This window comes from Diabrotica undecimpunctata, chromosome 6 (assembly GCF_040954645.1).
Source record: "Diabrotica undecimpunctata isolate CICGRU chromosome 6, icDiaUnde3, whole genome shotgun sequence".
Taxonomy (NCBI): Eukaryota; Metazoa; Arthropoda; class Insecta; order Coleoptera; family Chrysomelidae; genus Diabrotica; species Diabrotica undecimpunctata.
In genome coordinates, this window is record NC_092808.1 from 101,635,540 (window position 1) to 101,654,622 (window position 19,083).

The 19,083-nt window shown below is 31.9% G+C and overlaps 1 protein-coding gene across 3 annotated transcripts in view; it reads right to left on the reverse strand.

Annotated features, from left to right (window-relative positions):
* Positions 1–951: 951 nt before the first annotated feature.
* The window catches only part of LOC140443647 (uncharacterized), a 124,771-nt gene continuing 106,639 nt past the window's right edge, over positions 952–19,083 (reverse strand). For 2 of the 3 annotated variants that reach the window (XM_072535013.1, XM_072535011.1), the window contains 2 exons: positions 13,399–13,589; positions 952–1,049 (listed from right to left, as the gene is read on the reverse strand). In XM_072535013.1, the coding sequence (XP_072391114.1) occupies positions 1,031–1,049; positions 13,399–13,589 (210 nt within the window). In that variant the 3' untranslated portion in view covers positions 952–1,030. Of the gene's footprint in view, positions 1,050–13,394; positions 13,590–19,083 lie in introns of all 3 variants that reach the window. The other variant, XM_072535012.1, reaches the window with a different exon arrangement.

Sequence of the window (19,083 nt, forward strand, 5' to 3'; positions counted from 1 at the left end):
GTAAGGCCCATATTATTATTTCTGAAAAATAGAAGTTATTCAGAAAACCATTGTTCCTTTATTTTATTGCTTTTTTATTTTATTTAAATGCATCATCTTATGTCCACAATATTTTACATGCAAAACGACTTATTTCCACTAAGTTCGTGTAAAAGGTCTTATTGCCAAAACAAAATCAATTTTTTAAACTAATTTTTAGCTACCCTAACTGAAATAAGTGTTTTAGTCTCATGCTTGGAACCAATACTATTGCATAAAATTGATTAGAACTCAGTATCCTTTTCAGAGCAAAGCTACAAGTTTTTCGCCCTCCCTGAAAAATTACTTATTTGTGACTTAAGCTTGTTTGCATTTTAGCTCCTCACATATAAAATATAAAAATCGGTCAATCCGTTTTGGAGGAGTATGACGACTAATTCTGTGGCACTAATATGGCTATTAAAAAATAGGGGTTGGCAATAAAAGGGTAAAAAATTTGATTTGTATATAGTTTTTAATGTCACATTAGGGGTTATCTTATTTAAAGACAAAAACTGCTAACGTTAGGGCAATAATGATATATATTGCCATTCATATAATTTTATTGCCTATTTAATACTGATAGAAAAAATATAGATTTCCGTTTGAAAAACACATCAATGACGTCATAATAACGCCACTGCAGTTACTAGTATCCAAAATAAAAAAACTCAATTTTAAAATCAACTTTTCTCAGCATTTCTTTCTAATATGTCGTTTTTCGGAAATATTAAGGGTGGGTCCTTTTCAAATCAACACAGTGTATATTGCAATTTAAGCCTATTTCTTTTGTATAAATTTGGCCGTGTTTCGACCAATCACAGTCAAGCAAGCAGGCAATTTCATTGAAATTTTTCTTTATAGTTTTTAAATGAAGTTCTTAAAGTTTCTTAAAATTATTTTACAAAAGCAGCAATAAAACTGCGAATGTACTTTATATGTTTTATTTAAAATTTTAAGAGTACATATTCAATAAAACTTGGTATTATCTTCGTATTATAGATGCAAGTCGTCAGATGTTGAGTTCTTCACTAAAAACATTTTTTAATAATATAGAACGTCTGTAAACAAATACATGTATATGTATAATATATATATATATATATATATATATATATATATATATATATATATATATATATATATAGAAATATTAAGTGACTAGACAATAGAATTGTTTTAATTCCAGACCGATAGAACCTGACATATATCCAAGAAAATTATTATATATATGTATATATATATACAGGGTGGTCCTTAAGTAATTGTACAAAAAGAAACCGTAGATTCTACACTTTAAAATATTACGATTTAAGCCAAATTGCTTTAATAAAATGTTGATATTAAGGAAGATACAGGGTGTTAAAGTGCAAAATTAAAATTTTATTTTTTACTATAACTTTCATGTTTGTAAACATTTATGTATAAAAATTTACAGCTGGGTACTTTTAAATATGATAAATTATAATTTGATGCACACTTTGATGTAATTGATAGAGGGCACCACTTATGCCACATATGTGGTATAAATTTGCACTTAACTTTTTTGCTCTTTAAGTTACCTGTATTTGGGATAAGAATATTAAAGATACATTATTTTAACAAGAAAAAGGTATACTTGTTAATAACTTCAAAACTCAATAGTTTTCGAGATAATCGCATTTTAAAAATCAGCTGCATAATTCTAATCTAAGGTAAATTCCTCAAGGCAACGTAGAAAAAATAGACAAAAACATTAATACTTCTGAATTTTGGTATAAAATACCTTTAACTAAAGTTAATGTTTAACGAAATATTAAATAAAATAAATAAATCAGCAGGATAATTAATTATAGGATTTGACAAAATAACAGAATACTAGGATTTTACATCAAACATTTTACGTTTTATCTTAAATTAAAGTCATAATCAAAACATTTTGTTTACAAACCAAAATAAGAAATAGTTAAACTAAATAACATAACTGTTTGTCAAAGTAAGTGTTCGATATGTCCACCATTTTCTTTAACCCATTTGTTAATATATTCGATAAAAGATCGTCTCATATTAAATAGCATCATTGGTTCTAAAGAAACTGCTGCAGTATATATTTCGTCCCATAGTTGTTTGTGAATGTTTATGGGATTCTTATAGACACGTTGTTTTAATGCTCCCCATACACCAAAATCAAGCGGATTAAATTCGGGGCTACGTGGTGGCTATAATGTATAACGGATGAATATATTATTTTGGATACATATCCAAATCTTATGATATATTATGGAACTACATCTTATTTGTCGCAGAAGTTAAATAATGTATTAAACTGTGATGTATTTCGTTCATGGGTTACTTATATACACACGCAATAACCTATCGATGACATTACTTATTTGTATGATTACGTTACAGCTTACGAGTAACTATAATTACATCTCGAACAAATGGACTATTATGATTTACTAACAAACTAATATTATGCTAAACTAAATTGCCGTGTGTTTACTATATTTATAACAATATCGGTTATTAGGACAACGATGATGTTTTTGTAAAGGACACATATGTGTTATTCAATACCTCTGCTCTAGTTTCTATTTGTCCTAATAAAAATGGGTAAACAATTTACGTAATGAACAATAAGTATTCTTTTCGGATTTTTTATGAATTAAATAATGATATCAATATCTCACCACATTTCCAAGAAATATGACTACCACGACCAATCCAACGTTCAGAAAAGTTGTATTTAAGTATGTTCTAACTGCCTTCTCTCTAGAATGTGGTGGTGTATCAACTTGCATAAACCACATATTTTGGGTTTTTAGTATTTTACAATAGAGAAAAAGTAATAAAATGCCATTATAGAAACTTAAGAAGCAATAGCAAAGGGAAATTGTAAACATGGTGACGGCCAACGTCTGAATACGGACACGGCACCTAAAGATGAAGATAAAATATCTTTTCTCCAATAAGACATTTAGCACCCATAACAAAGCATTTTGTGATGTTACATTATTATCTTTGAGTTGTTTAAATAAGAATAAACTATGAATTATGCTTATCTACAGGTATTCAGTGCTTTACCGCAAAAATATCAAACTAAGAAATATTGTGCAGCTGACTTATAAAATGCATTTATCTCAAAAACGGTTAAATTTTCAGGTTACTAACAAGTATACTTTTTCTGTGTAAAAATAATGTATCTTTAATATTTTTTAACAAAAATTGAGCTAACTTAAAGAGCAAAAAAGTTAAGCGCAAATTTATGCCACACATGTGGCATATGTGGCGCCCTCTATTAATTACATTAAAATAAGTATAAAATTATAATTTATCCTACTCAAAAGCATCCAACTGTAAATTTTTGTATAAAAATATTTACAAACGTAAAAATTATAGCGAAAAATAAAATTTGAAATTTCCACTTTAACACCCTGTATTATCTTTCTTAATATCAACATTTTATTTAAGCAAGTTGGCTTAAATCGTAATATTTTAAAATGCAGAATCTACAGTTTCTGTTTGTACAATTACTTAAGGACCACCCTGTATATATATATATATATATATATATATATATATATATATATATATAGTAAACTCTTAAATATTGGGGAAATCTGCAATCTGCAATCTTCTTGCAGATTTCCCCAATATTTAAGAGTTTACTATTTAACTAATCTGCAAAGATTAAATTTCTTTTCTATATATATATATATATATATATATATATATATATATATATATATATATATATATATATATATTGACATTATTATTGAATTTATCACCTACATGGTACAACCTTATATTGCAATAATGAAAATAAATTATCTTTATTAGATTTTTATATTATTTCTTTAAGATGTTCTAGTAAAGATTTTAAAGTATTAACTTTTTTAACAAGCCTTCTATTTTGTTGTTGCAACATTTTGATTTGTTTGTTTTTCTTTTGAAATAATTTGTTTACTACCACTTTATATTCCTGATCTCTGTTAGATTATTCTTGTTCAACAAAGTCACAAAGATAATGTCTTCGCTTTTTCAATGAAGGATCTTTCTAAGATAGTTTTCTCTAGAATTTATACTGGATTCTTTATGGTAGTAGATTCACTCGTTGTTATATTTATATTTTTACTTTTAGAGCCTGTTGTTTTGTCTGAGTTTCTTCTTTTACTGAAAATTTTCCAGTTTTAACTTGCTTAATTAAACGGTTTGGAAAATCGAAAATACTGGGTATAGCATCTTTGTTTTTAGCTGTTTTTTAAACTCCGTCTGCTAGTAATAAACGAATCCGCCGTAAAATGCTTGGAGCAAATTTTAGAACTATTTGATGGTTTAAAATTTTCACGGCGCATCGCTATAATCCATTTCTTTTGAAATGATGAATCTTTAGGAAATCTAAAACAATTTATTTACTTTATCCTTCAGTTTTCAACGTAATTATAAAATGAAAATTATATAAGACTCTCATATATGTATCTATTTTAAACACTTTGGAAGAAAAAAGTGCATTAATGGGTGCTAAATTTCTGGTAGGTTTTCCAAGTTTAATTTACGATTTTTTTTACCCATTAAATGATATATCTGACTCCTTTTTTTGTCGCTGCGTACAATTAAATGCACTGCAAGATAATATTATGATAATTTAAAAAAAAAATAATGTACTGAAAAAGTTGTAAATTGGAACTTAACACTTATAAAAAGTTTGCAAATACCTATAAGCACTTCTAGTTTCTAATGTTTTCTGCCATAAACTGACGTCACGCATAGCTGCGCAAAGCAATTTATGTTTGCTTCACTCTTCGAAACGGGGAGTATAGCATACAGCGTGTCTATAAGCTTTAATGGTCTAAGTTGCGTCCATAAAGTAACGCATAAATTCATTATTAGCTAAATAAACAATAGTATTAGAAATTCAGGTCGATTTTTAATTTCAATTTACTATTTTTTCAAATTATAATTTAATATACAGGGTGAACCACCTTAGTATGATGACGTCGTCACCATTTTTTTTAAATAGAACCCCTATTTTGTTTTTAAATTTATAGATTTTCCTTGCTGAACGGATTCCAAAAATGTATAACACGTTGCTTTAAATTGGTACAGGGTGGCAAAAATGCAAAAACTCCAAGTTATTTACAAAGTAATAAATGAGGAATAAACGTATTAAACACATTAAATGAAATTTCATATTGTTATACAACTACTTTAATAAACTATTAAAAACATCCTGCAATATTTGTAACATTATCTCTAACAGCTTTTGTTAGTGATCCAAAACTCTGAATGATAAAAATATTTTCTAGCAACTCTTATTAGTAATCCAAGCCTCTGAACCATAAAAATGTTTTTAATGTTTTACAGTATTTTAAATTTTGTTTTTTATTTGACCGTAAAAATTGTCAGAAATAATAAAGCACAAATCTGTATTGTTTACGCTTTACAGAAGGTACGTTTACGTGAAAACTATTAAAGCAATTTATCATCTGCAATTATTTTTACAAAATGCATTTTACCGAAAGTGATAGGATTGAAATATCAATGATGATTGGTATTGGCGATACGATACGGACTCAACAAGAAGTATGCCGATTTGTTCATCATAACATCACAATCTACTAGCAGCTTCCCACGATCGGCGATTCTACAGATCATCGCGCACAGCCGATGAGCACGGACGGCAACGTACCGCAGACCGCATTTTTGTTTTTTGCCTTATGTATGTCGACATTAAATTGTCTCTCTTTTTTTTAAGTCTTTAATCGAAATAGTACTATTCTTCAATTGATTTTTTATTCGTTCCCATACATCGTATATATCGTTCAGGTTCTTATGCTCTGGCGCAGTAGAATTCCATAAACTTGTTTTATTTTGATACAAATTTAAAACATCAAAAATAACTTTGTTTGTCCATTTCATTTTTTAGCAAAAAAGTGCAAAATAATGTTGACAACACTACATACTACACTACACTACAACTACTCGTGTCAGCGAATGAACAACTTCTGACTTTCACGCGCTCGGATCGCGTCGCACGGGCATGTACCGCAGCCTTTGATGTTACCGACTCTCGGTGGATAGGACGCACCAGCACAGACGTACCTGTGCTACCACGGACGAGACGTTTCCCACGGAGCGTCGTTGCGAGCTAGTCCAAATTAAGGTCGCGGCATATTATCGTGCATGTAGCGTTTCGGGCACGTAGCGTTTCCACTCCAGCAATTAGGCTGCGCGTTCACATTTTCATACATAGAACGTTTCAGTTTGGTTCGGTGAAGATATGATCTCGCTTTTCTAGACAAAAATTATGTGCTGTTCTTTTTAACGATGAAGAATGAAAAACTGTGTTAAAAAGAAGGTTTGAAGTAGATCCAATGCTAAGAGAAAGGAAGAAGGAATGTGAATAATGGACTTTATACAGAGAATTAATTGATGACGATGAAAAATATTATGGATATTTTAGAATGAATAGGATTCAGTTTAAATATGTTTTAAATTTAATTTCACCTTCAGTTAAAAAACAAAATACTACATTTAACGAAGCCATATATATCAAACCAAAAAATATTTTTAAAAAGAAGAGGTATCACTTCCGTACAAAAGTCCTAATTGTTTATCACTTTTGTGATTAATTGTCACAAAGCAATAAAAACACATGCATAAATGACAAAATAGGCTCGAAAATTATTTTTTTAAATACTCCATATCAAAATCAAACAAATACCTAAATAAACAACTGGGGGAAAACGACGGACATCTAATTCACATTATCCTTACCAACCGGTTACGACTCGTTACGTAGCATCGGTAAAATATTGTCGGCATCAGTAAAATATTGTTTCGAATATACTGAACGGAAACGTTAAGTGTCTGAAACGCTATGTTCCGGACAGTATGCGTTGTTCATATTTAAAACCATTTAAATTATATTTTTCGGAAAGTAAACACTATGTGCTGGAAACGCAACGTGCACGATAATATGCCACCACATTTAGACAATAAATAGAGAACATAACACATGCTATGCTACAGAATGTTTAAGACGAAAGTAATGAACGTTTCAGTCATTGTCTCACGATCAGTGGAGAACAATTTGATTTAGCAATATTCATTAGATTTTGTAAAAATGATGAAATAGGTTTATTTGTCTACTTTTACTAATTAAAAAATCGGTTTAACATCACACATACTTTTACTTTATGTGTTTTCAAAAAACCTACGTCTATATAATACAGGTTAAATGTAATATAACCACTGCAGTGGTCGTTTTAGGAGACATTCGTTGGACTTTCCAAGTTTGAATTTGTATCAGCCCGAGTGTCTGATGAAGCAGGGATATGCTGAAATGAGTCTTAACACTCTATTGATACCGATTCAAGCACGATAAGTTTAACGAATTTATCCTCCTAGGCCATATATATATATATATATATATATATATATATATATATATATATATATATATATATATATATATATATATATATTAAATATATATATGTATAAATATATATATATATATATATATATTAAATATATATATATAAATATATATATATATATATATATATATATATATATATATATATATATATATATATATATATATATTAAATATATAAAGTATAGGGTTGATGATAGAAATGAGAGATGAGAAAGACTGGTTCAGTTTGCACACTACCAAAACATGCCAATTGCAAATACATTCTTTAAGAAAAAAAAACAAACAGAAAATGGACTTGGGTAGCACCAAATGGAATCAATAAGAACGAAATTGACTTCATTCTAACCAACAACATTGCTACAATAAAAGATGTCAGTGTAAGAAATAAATTTCAAACAGGCAGTGACTAAAACTAGAAAGAATAAAGTTAATCACAAAACCAAGAGTAACCGGTATAAATATTAACAATCCATAACAAAAGGACACAAGAACTGCACTCCATAGAGAGCAAATGGAATAATATCAAAACAGCAGTGCTGACAGCAGCAGCGTCCACCGTGGGAAACAAGAAAAAGAAGAGAAGAGGAACATGGTTTGATGACGAGTGCAGGCAAGCGATAGAAGAAAGAAACGAAGCGCACAAAATGTACATAACAAGAAGAACACGGGAAAGACGAACATCATTTGAAGTCGCAAGACGGAAAGCAGACAAGATATGCAGAAACAAAAAGAGAGCTTATGAAAATGGACAAATAGAAGAAATGGAACAAAATTTCAAAAAAAATGAAACTAGAGGAGCTTACGAATACCTAAAAAAGATAAAAAGTGGATATAAACCTCAAACAAGCCTATGCAAAGATGAAAGTGGGCAAATAATCAGTGACCAACAGAAAGTCACAGAAACCTGGAAGCATTATTTTCAGACCCTACTTGGAACACAAGTAGATATGGAAGATGAAATGGGTACGAACCATGTAGAAGAGAACGAAGTTGAAGTAGAAGCTCCAACCATAGAGGAAGTTCTCGAAGCTATTAAGGCCGAGAAAAACAATAAAGCCCCGGGAGTTGACGAGATTCCAGCAGAACTGTATAAGGTAGGTGGCAACCACCTATCAAGTCATATCCACGCGCTTATCAAAGAAATATGGCAAGAAGAGAAAATACCCGACGAATGGAAGAAAAGTATAGTATGCCCAATCTATAAAAAAGGAGACAAACTCCAGTGCAAAAACTACCGTGGAATTTCTCTACTATGTACAGCGTATAAAGTCCTCACGTATATTATAAACCAGCGACTCCAACCACTAGCAGAAAATATTATTGGAGAATATCAGACGGGCTTCAGACGGTGAAGATCGACAATGGATCAAATATTTACAGTCAAGCAGGTCTTGAGCAAATCGTGGGAACACGACATTGATGTTCACAACGTGTTTGTAGACTTCAAACAGGCATACGATTCAGTCAAAAGGGACAGACTATACTATATATTGGCAGAATTAGCAATACCACATAAGCTGATTAGACTCATTAAAGCCACAATGGATGAAACTCAGGCATGTGTACGAATACAAAACAACTGGACAGACTTTTTCAAAATCTCGCAGGGACTAAAGCAGGGAGATGGGCTGGCACCAACATTGTTTAACCTGGCACTGGAGTATGCGATTAGGCAAATGCAAACTGGACGAGAAAACCTACTGACCAATAAAACGGTTCAACTGGCTGCCTACGCCGATGATATTAATATTATGAGTAGAAAATCAACAGGAGCACAGGAAGCATACGCAGAGTTAAAAACACAAACGAAAAGGCTAGGTCTGGAAATTAACACAGAAAAAAACAAAAATAATGGTACAGACGAGAAGAAATATAATCCCACAAAACATTATGCATGAAGATGACATTGAAACGGTTGGAAAGTTTACATACCTGGGAGTAGAAATATATGCCGATGGAGCAGAGGATGGAGAAATACGAAAAAGGATAACGCAGGCAAACAAAGCTTATTTTGCCCTCTCCCATATATTTCGGTCTAAAAGTGTCCACCGAAATACAAAGATGAGAATCTATAAAACTTTAATTCGGCCAATAGCATGTTATGGCAGCGAAGCATGGGTCCTGAAAGAAACATCCAAAAACAAACTCGACACATTCGAAAGAAAAGTACTGAGGAGAATACTAGGACCTGTGAGGGAAAACGGAATCTTCAGAATTCGATATAACAACGAGCTCTATCAACTGTATAAGGAAACACCCCTGTCAGACTTCATTAGAATACAAAGATTGCAATGGGCCGGACATGTGATACGAATGGGAGAGGATAGGCTACCAAAACGAGCACTGAACTCCAGAATGCAGGGAAAGAGACCAGTTGGAAAGCCAAGAAAGCGCTGGGAAGACACAGTAAGCAGCGACGCACAAGCACTTTTAGGAGTCCGTGTATGGAGAAGAGCAGCCACAGACAGACAAGGGTGGAGGCAAAAAATAAAGGAGGCCAAGGCTCATTTTGTGCTGTAGTGCCGTAGAAGAAGAAGAATAACAAAACTTAGATTACTACCAAAGGACAAGTGATGAAATATTACATGACCAAATCGACAGCTCTTAATTAATGGAAATCAGCCTTGATCGTGTCAAAGAAATTGGAGGCCGCAACGACAAAATGAACATAGTAAACTGTCTGATAAAACTAAAATATTGCTAAAAAAAAGGGAAATGAAAGTAAGTAGCAATATACAGAGAATACAATACTCTGAACTTTGTAAGGAAATAAGGAAAAGTATTAAGGAAGCCATAAGACAGTACAATGAAAGACTGGTAGAAAATGCAATCGAAAACAGAAAAAACTATAAGAAAACAAGAAAAGCATTAATCAGTGGGAAGAAGCAAATCGTTGCTCTAACAAATGAGAACACCAGAATTACAGACAGAAATGAAATAATACAACTCGTGACTAAATTCTACAGCAAACTATACAAAGCTCCTGGCACACTTAAAGAAGTAATCAGTAACCAAGAAGATGTACCAGAAGTCCTTCCGGAAGAAGTAGAATCAACAATTATAAAAATGAAAAGCGGTAAAGCAGCTGGAATAGATAATATAATAGTGGAACTACTTAAATACGCTGGCAATAAAACCTGGAAAATCTCAGCAGGCATATTTACGAAATGCCTAAGATCGAGGTGTATACCAGACCACTGGTATATAGCAAACATAATTCTCATTCATAAGCAAGGTAGCAAACAGGGTATCAATCGTTTACAAGATATTCACAAAGACCATCAATAATCGATTAACAAACGCATTAGATGCTGCACAGCCAAGAGAACAAGCTGGCTTCAGAAGTGGATTCAGTAGCATAGATCATATTCATACACTTCGAGAACTAATGAGTACATCTAAAGAATATGAAACTGCTAGCATTAATATTCATAGATTTCGAGAAGGCTTTCTATTCTATATATCCCAAGGCAGTAATAGAAGCTTTGAGCAACTAAGGCATTGACAAACCATATATAGAATCTTTAGCAAATATATACAGGCAAGCAAGAGCTAAGGTAAAAATTTATGAAAACAATCCAGAATTTCCCACTACCAGAGGCGTCCGACAAGGAGACGAAATATCACCAAAGCTCTTCACTGCATCTCTAGAAAATATATTCAGCAAAATAAGCTGGCAGAACAAAGGAATATGCATTGATGGAGAATACCTCAGCCATCTAAGATTTGCAGATGACATCGTTATGATTTCTAATAATCCTGCGGAACTACTAAGAATTTATAAGCGACTTATAAATGCAGCTAGCAATGAAGTTGGCCTAAAAATGAACTTGACAAAAACAAAAACCAAGATGTACCTTATAATAAACAACACTGCACTTGAGACAGTAGACGAGTATGTATACCTGCGACAATAATACATAAATCTGGCTCCTTACTTCCAGAAAACAACAGAAGAATGAAGCTAGCTTGGACATCTTTTGGTAGAAATTCAGTTATATTCAAATCGAAGATGCCAATCCAACTGAAGAAAAAAGCATTCGATCAGTGTATACTACCAATCATGACATACGGCTGCGAAACTAACGAAAGAGATAATATCGAAACTCAAAGTCACTCAAAGGTCAATAGAGGGATGCATGCTAGTTATAACAAAAAGAGATCGAAAAAGAATAGAATGGATCAGACAGAAAACCAAGGCTACTGATCTATATATATATATATATATATATATATATATATATATATATATATATATATATATATATATATATATATATATATATATATATATATATATTGATACGATTAGGGTTTATAGAAAATAATTTATAAGTTATATACTAGAGAATTTAATAAAAATTATTTATGTGAGGGTATTTTTAAGAAATTATCATATAATAATTGTAAAAAGTTGTATTTTAATGTTGTAATTATATTTAAGTGAGCCATGTGCATAGGCAACCAAAAATACTCTCGAAGTGACAGATAGAAATTAAGAATTATAAGGAATATAAAGTGGGGTTATAATAATAATGTTAGTTTAAAATGTTTAATTTATATATATTTAATGATTTAAGTGTTTATTCTGATCTGAAAAGCCTAAATGTCAACAAAATTATCAATGGAACATTAACGAATTCTCCAGAGTGCAGAGTGTGACCATTGTTTACGGTCGAACATTCTGGAATAATGATTATGTCGGTGGATGGAACAGATATTTTTTCGAGAACATCCATATCGAAGAAATAGAACGAGATCGAACATGGTTTCTTACCAGATGATTCTGGAATATCCAAAAAGATATAAATACCCGTGATTTGGATTCAAGAGGGAGTTTTTAGTCAGAAGTCAGGCCAGTTTATTATGAAAGTAAGTAGAAGATAGACACAATTAGTTAGTGAAGTCAATTGTTCACAGTTTTAGTAAGTCAGTCAAGCAGTTTAATAAGAAATATGAAAGTTAGTTGGAGATAGTCCAATTGTTTAATATAGTGAGTTAAAAGAAGATTAAAAATTATGCATATATTTAATGCACATTTATAATTATACACAAATAATTATTGAAGATTATAAAAGTATATTAGAAGAATATTGGATGGACATTGGAAGGAATTAAAATTATATTATGATTGGAGATTAGTATAAATCAACTTATAATAATTGGATATTGGTATATTGAAAAGAAGAATAAATATAAATGGTGTTTGCTGGTTTGCTTGGTGGTTTATAAATGATGGTGAAGAAAACTATATATTAAATTGGTAGAAGCTGATAATTGGAAAAAGTAATTTCACAAAAACAAGGATAACCGAAGTACGAAGACATTCAGTGGTGATTAGAATCCATATAGTGGAAAACAGTTCATTTAGGCATTCAGTGAAAGAAAGGTACAAAATTTTGTTAATATAATTTAGTTAGTGTCATAACAATTTCAATTTTGAAGATAGTTTGTTTAAATTTTACATTGTCTATAGAATTTAATTAGTTTTATAAGAATATTAATTTAAAGATAGTTTATTTTAAATTTATATTGGCTAGGTTAGATATATATGTGTGTTTCATAATAGTTATAATAAAGATAATTTAAAAAAGTACTTACAAACTAATTCTTTGAGAACCGCGATAAAAACCCTATATTATTAAAAATACTCATTGCTCATCATTCAAACAAAAAACACATCATAACAATATATATATATATATATATATATATATATATATATATATATATATATATATATATATATTAAATATATATATATATATATATATATATATATATATATATATATTAAATATATATATATATATATATATATATATATATATATATAGAGAGAGAGAGAGAGAGAGAGAGAGAGAGAGAGAGAGTGGGAGGGAGAAGGAGGCTGTTTCTTACATTGTTGTTAACGCGATATAAAACAATAACAGTTTGCAGATTGTACCTACTAAATTCTAGTAAAAGGATTTTCATGCAATTTCATGTTGGCCAATCTCTTTTTAATGACTTCTTGAAAATCAGGATGATTTTTCAACAGGTTAGGATCCTTAAAGTTTATTGTGGCACCTAACGTAGTTAGCATCCCTCGGGCAATATCTTTCAAAGCATTTGTACAATTTACAGGGCAATCCGTAAATACCTGAAAGTATAAAAATTATTAAAATTTAAATTTAATATATTACTTTTACATTCACTGACATTATTTGGTATTTTTCAAATATGTAATATGTTTCAAACCATATTTTTTAGCTATTTTACAAGCAGTGGGTGGGAAAATAACATTATTTCTTTTATTTAAAAATTAAATAAAATAAAAATTTATTTCTCGTTCTTGAATAATTTTCTTTACACAAGGTTGATCTGACGGACAGCAGTTTTTAAGTTACCATTACTACAGTCAACCTTTTCAAATTGATGAATAATAACTTCTTTAACCATACGTACTCCGAGTGTTGACTAGTAAAGACGTGCTATCATACGCTGTACGAAGTGACATCGGTATTTGTAGGTTATTTGTAGGTAACTAATATACTTATAACTAATAATAAGTATATTAGTTTGTGTTTAAAAGGAAAACTACTGTAAGTACATTTTGCTTTTTTAAATATTTTTGCCCAGACCGAATGGTAATTTGAATAAAGATAATCGGATCAATGTTCTTGTTGAGGATATCATTGTACATGAAGATAATAATATGAGTTCATGTATAAACAATAAAAATAATCAATTAAACGAATTATCTGTTACCGATATACTCGACAAGAACTTAGAATCCGACAAAAACTCGTATTATGATAAACAAAGTTTATTAAATTAATTAACAAATAGATTTAAACCTGAAACGATTTGGGACCATTTCATGTTTTTGTTGAACACATGAAATCTCGACGACGACCTATGCAACGAAATAAGGACCTGAATAATGGATATAATGATCTTAATGTATTTACCTGGAACGTTCGCACACTTAACGAACCTGGAAACATCCGCAAACTGTGTGACATATTAGCACAATATAATGCTGATATTACTGCAATACAAGAAATACGATGGACAGGCCATGGCATAATCCAAATAGTAAATTACAATATATACTATAGTTGCCATAGAACCAGACATGAATTTGGGACAGCCTTTATAGTCAATAATAAAGTCAAGCACTTGGTTATAGATTTTAAGCCGATAAATCCGCGAATGAGCTGCTTCAGGATCAGGGGCAAGTTTTTTAATATTAGCCTTATTAATGTACATGCCGCAAAAGAGGACAAGCAAGACGAAGAAAAAGACAATTTCTATGATGAATTAGAAAGAACACATGACAATTGTCCCAGAAATGACATCGGTGTAATCGGTGATCTGAACGCAAAAATCGGAAGGGAAGAAATATATCTACCGCACATTGGTAAATATAGTCTCCATAATAATACTAATTGGAATGGACACCGAGCAGTCACCTTCGCAGCCTCAAAGAACATGATCGTAGGAAGCACATGTTTTCTACACAAAAAAATACATATGGGGACTTGGACCTCGCCTGATGGATTAACGAACAACCAAATTGATCATGTGATCATAGATGCTAGACACTTCTCCAACCTTATGGATGTCCGCACCTATCGAGGCGCCAATATTGATTCAGATCATTTTCTAGTTGGCACAAGAATTCGGGCTAGAATCTCAAATGCGAAGAAGGAGAGAAGTACCAAAACAAGGCGCCTTAATATTGAACTCCTCAAAAACCCGCAAACGGTAGAAAGGTTTCAAAACTATATCGAAACTAAATACATAACTAAAGAGAATCTAACAATTAGTGAATAATGGGAAATGTGTAAAAATTACATTAAAGACGCAGCAAATAACATTCTAGGGCCGCAAAGACCACCACCACGCAATGAGTGGTTCGATGCTGAGTGCGAGGACATTACAAGAAGAAAGAACAATGCATATAAACTGATGCAGCAAAGAAGAACCCGAGAAAAAGAACAAAAATATACAGATCTCAGAAGAGAAGAGAAGTACATCCATCGGAGAAAAAAGCGAACTTATGAAAATAGAATATTGGAAGAACTTGAGGCATTAAAAAAGGAAAATCAAACAAGAAAATTCTATAAAAATCTAAATAAAGCAAGAAAAGAATTTAAACTAAGGATCGGACTATGTAAGGATAAGGAGGGGCATATACTCAGTACAAAAGAAGAAGTATTGAAAAGGGTGAAACACTATAAAGAACTGCTTACTATCGAAGTAGAAGATCCAAATCAACCACCCCCAGGAGCAACCAACAATACACCATTGGAGCCTCCATCAATTCAGGAAGTACGGGATGCAATAAAACACCTAAAAAATAATAAATCTCCAGGAAGTGATGGTATACCCGCGGAACTTATTAAATGTGGAGGTGCTACTCTGACTAATCATATATATAAAATCATACTGAGAGCCTGGAATGAGGAACAAATCCCAGAAGAGTGGTGTATTGGGATCGTTTGCCCGCTACACAAAAAGGGCGATGAATTAGAATGTAGAAACTATAGGGGAATGACCCTCCTTAATACAGCATACAAAATATTTTCGAGTATTTTATATGGTCGCCTGAGTGAATATTCAGAGAAGCTTCTTGGCGAATATCAAAGTGGTTTTAGGCCTGGTCGATCAACAACAGACCAGATCTTTGTGCTAAGGCAAATACTGGAAAAAACCAATGAATTCAATATGGACACATACCATCTTTTCGTAGATTTTAAATCGGCCTATGATAGTGCCCTAAGAAATAAATTGTATGAAGCCATGGATGAATTCCACATCCCCGATAAACTGATAAGATTGGTTAAGGATACAATGCGTAAAGTTGTTTGCAAAGTCAAAATATAGGGCGAACAATCATAGGCATTTGAAACGCATGTTGGGCTGCGACAGGGAGATGCGCTGGCGCGTCTCCTTTTCAACATAGCTTTGGAAAAGGCGGTCAGGGATGCCCACATAGACAGCAGAGGAAACATTTTTAATAAATCATCCCAAATTTTAGCATATGCAGATGATGTTGATCTAGTTGCCCGCACAACACGCAAGCTAGAAGAAATGTATACCACCTTGTAAAACGCCTCAAAACATATGGGCCTGCAAGTAAATGAAAATAAAACTAAGATAATGGCATCAACACCCAACAATAGAGCCAGAAACATCGGCCACCAATTCACGGTTGATAATTCTACCTTTGAAGTGGTGGACAAATTCACATACTTAGGCTCCCTGATCACCAAGGAGAACGTCATGACGGAAGAAATCAAGCGAAGAATAATCCTAGCAAACAAATGCTATTTTGGACTGAGTAGACATATGAGAAGCAGAAACTTAAGCCAAAAAACAAAAATAACCATATACAAAACCCTTATACAACCAGTGTTGACATATGGATCGGACACATGGACCATTTCCAAGGCAGATGAAAATCTCCTGCTTATATTTGAACGAAGGATCCTGAGAAGAATATTTGGTGGCATCTGTGAAAATGGTGTTTGGAGAAGGAGGTACCACTACGAGATATATCACAGATATAAACATATATTTGGTGGTAAAGACGTAGTATCCTTTATAAAAATAGGAAGACTAAGATGGGCAGGACATCTGGCAAGATCACAGCAGAATAACCCTCCTAGAAGAATCCTTATGTCACAACCTGTGAGAAGTAGAAGTAGAGGTAGACCAAAACTCAGATGGAGGGATGGTGTAGATGAGGATGGTAGACAAATAGGCGCAGCAAACTGGCAATGGATAGAACTGACTGGCGTAATAGACTTGGGAAGGTCGAGGCTCTTTTATAGGGCTGTAACACCAATGATGATGATGATGATTGTTGAACATTTAGAATTAAATATTGGGACATTACATCCAATGAAAATGGGTAAAAAGGTAATAAATTTAAAAGAGTATGATAAAAATATTATTGAAATTAGTACGGTTGGTCGCAATCGTATAAAAATTGAATTAAATTCGGATAGTATTGCCAATAAATTAGTTAAAGATCCATTCTTTGAAAAGAATAATTTACTTGCATATATTCCGGGCCATCTTACAGAAAAACGTGGGTTAGTTTGTTCAGTTGATACTTCCTACAGCGAGGAGCCCCTCCTACAAATGATTAATTTTAGTGTACCTATTGAAAAATAAAAGGCATGACTAAAGTTAACCAAAAAGATAACAGTATGGAACGCTTTCCTCGTCAAATGATCACGTTTGAAGGAAAACTCATTCCCCAATTTATTTATTTTTTGTGTTTATTGCAAAAATAATAGTCACAATTCTACTTAGAAGGAGTACTCCAGAAATCCAGAATTTAAAAAGCAAACTAGAATCAAGGAAGCAATGTCTAATTTGAATATATCTTTCAACGAAGCTAAAAAAAATTATTAAAAATCCGGCCTATTCCTGCCTCATACAAAAAAATAAATTTGCTCCATTAATTGATTCAGCTATAGAATTTTCTGCTTTAAAAACTTCCACAGCACAACATCCTGTCCGTAATACTTCTTCTAAATCGAACGTTAGGTCAACACATGATCAACCATCTTCTCCTAAACCATTGCCAAAAAAAAAAAGAAAAACTAGTGATTCTTCGCCCAATTTCTCGCCCATTAGACGAGAATATAATACTAGCTTTTGTGCAGGACCGGTCTTCCAGTTTGGAAAAGAGCCACAAAATGATTTTTCAACACTTAAACATCAATTAATTACCATGTTAACAAGTTTTTTTCACCAATTTTCACAGAATCCATTATCAAATAGTAGTTTAAATTTTGAAGATATAGAGTTTGAAAATAAAATTTAAAACATTGTTGATAATATATTTAAAACCTAACAAAACAAAAAGAACTCAAAGATGTCCTTTAAACAAAATCTTAAGATTATTCGGTGAAACGCTAGATCTCTTAAAGCCAACAAAAATTCTTTTTACCAAATTTTAACGGAGGAAAAGTTTGATATTGCAATAATTTCTGAAACATGGTATAAGCCTACTACATTAAGTTTAATAACTTTAACGTCATTGCAGTTAATAGAGATAAAGTTTATGGGGGAGTAGCAATTTTCATTTCACATAAAATTATATACGAAGTCATTCAATTTAATCATAATTTTAATCCAAAAATTGAAGTTTATGGAATCAATATCATTCTTGGTAACCACAAACTGGCTATAGTATCTCTAGATAAACCCTCCGATGTTAGAGCGAAATCCAAAGACTGCATAAATTTATTTAGTCAAATAAAACATAATTGCATAATAGGAGGCGACTTTAATGCCCATTTGGCGACTTTGTTTTGATGGATGCTTTAGATCATTTTTCATACTTGATTGCTATAAACGATGGATCTTCCACAAGGATTTCCCCTCCTGGCCAGGCTAAATCTGCAGTAGATCTCACAATTGCTTCATCTAAGGTATGTTCTACACTTGGTTGGTCTGTTAGTCAGGATACGTATAGACCAGATCATTAGCCACTCTAAGCAAATTGGACCTTATACACAGCTGAAATAGAGAAATCATTTTCCATGCCACCAAATTGCATCGATACCAACGGTATGTGTATATTTTTAATGGAACAGATTACGAATGCTGCGAAAAAAGATTGCAAAATT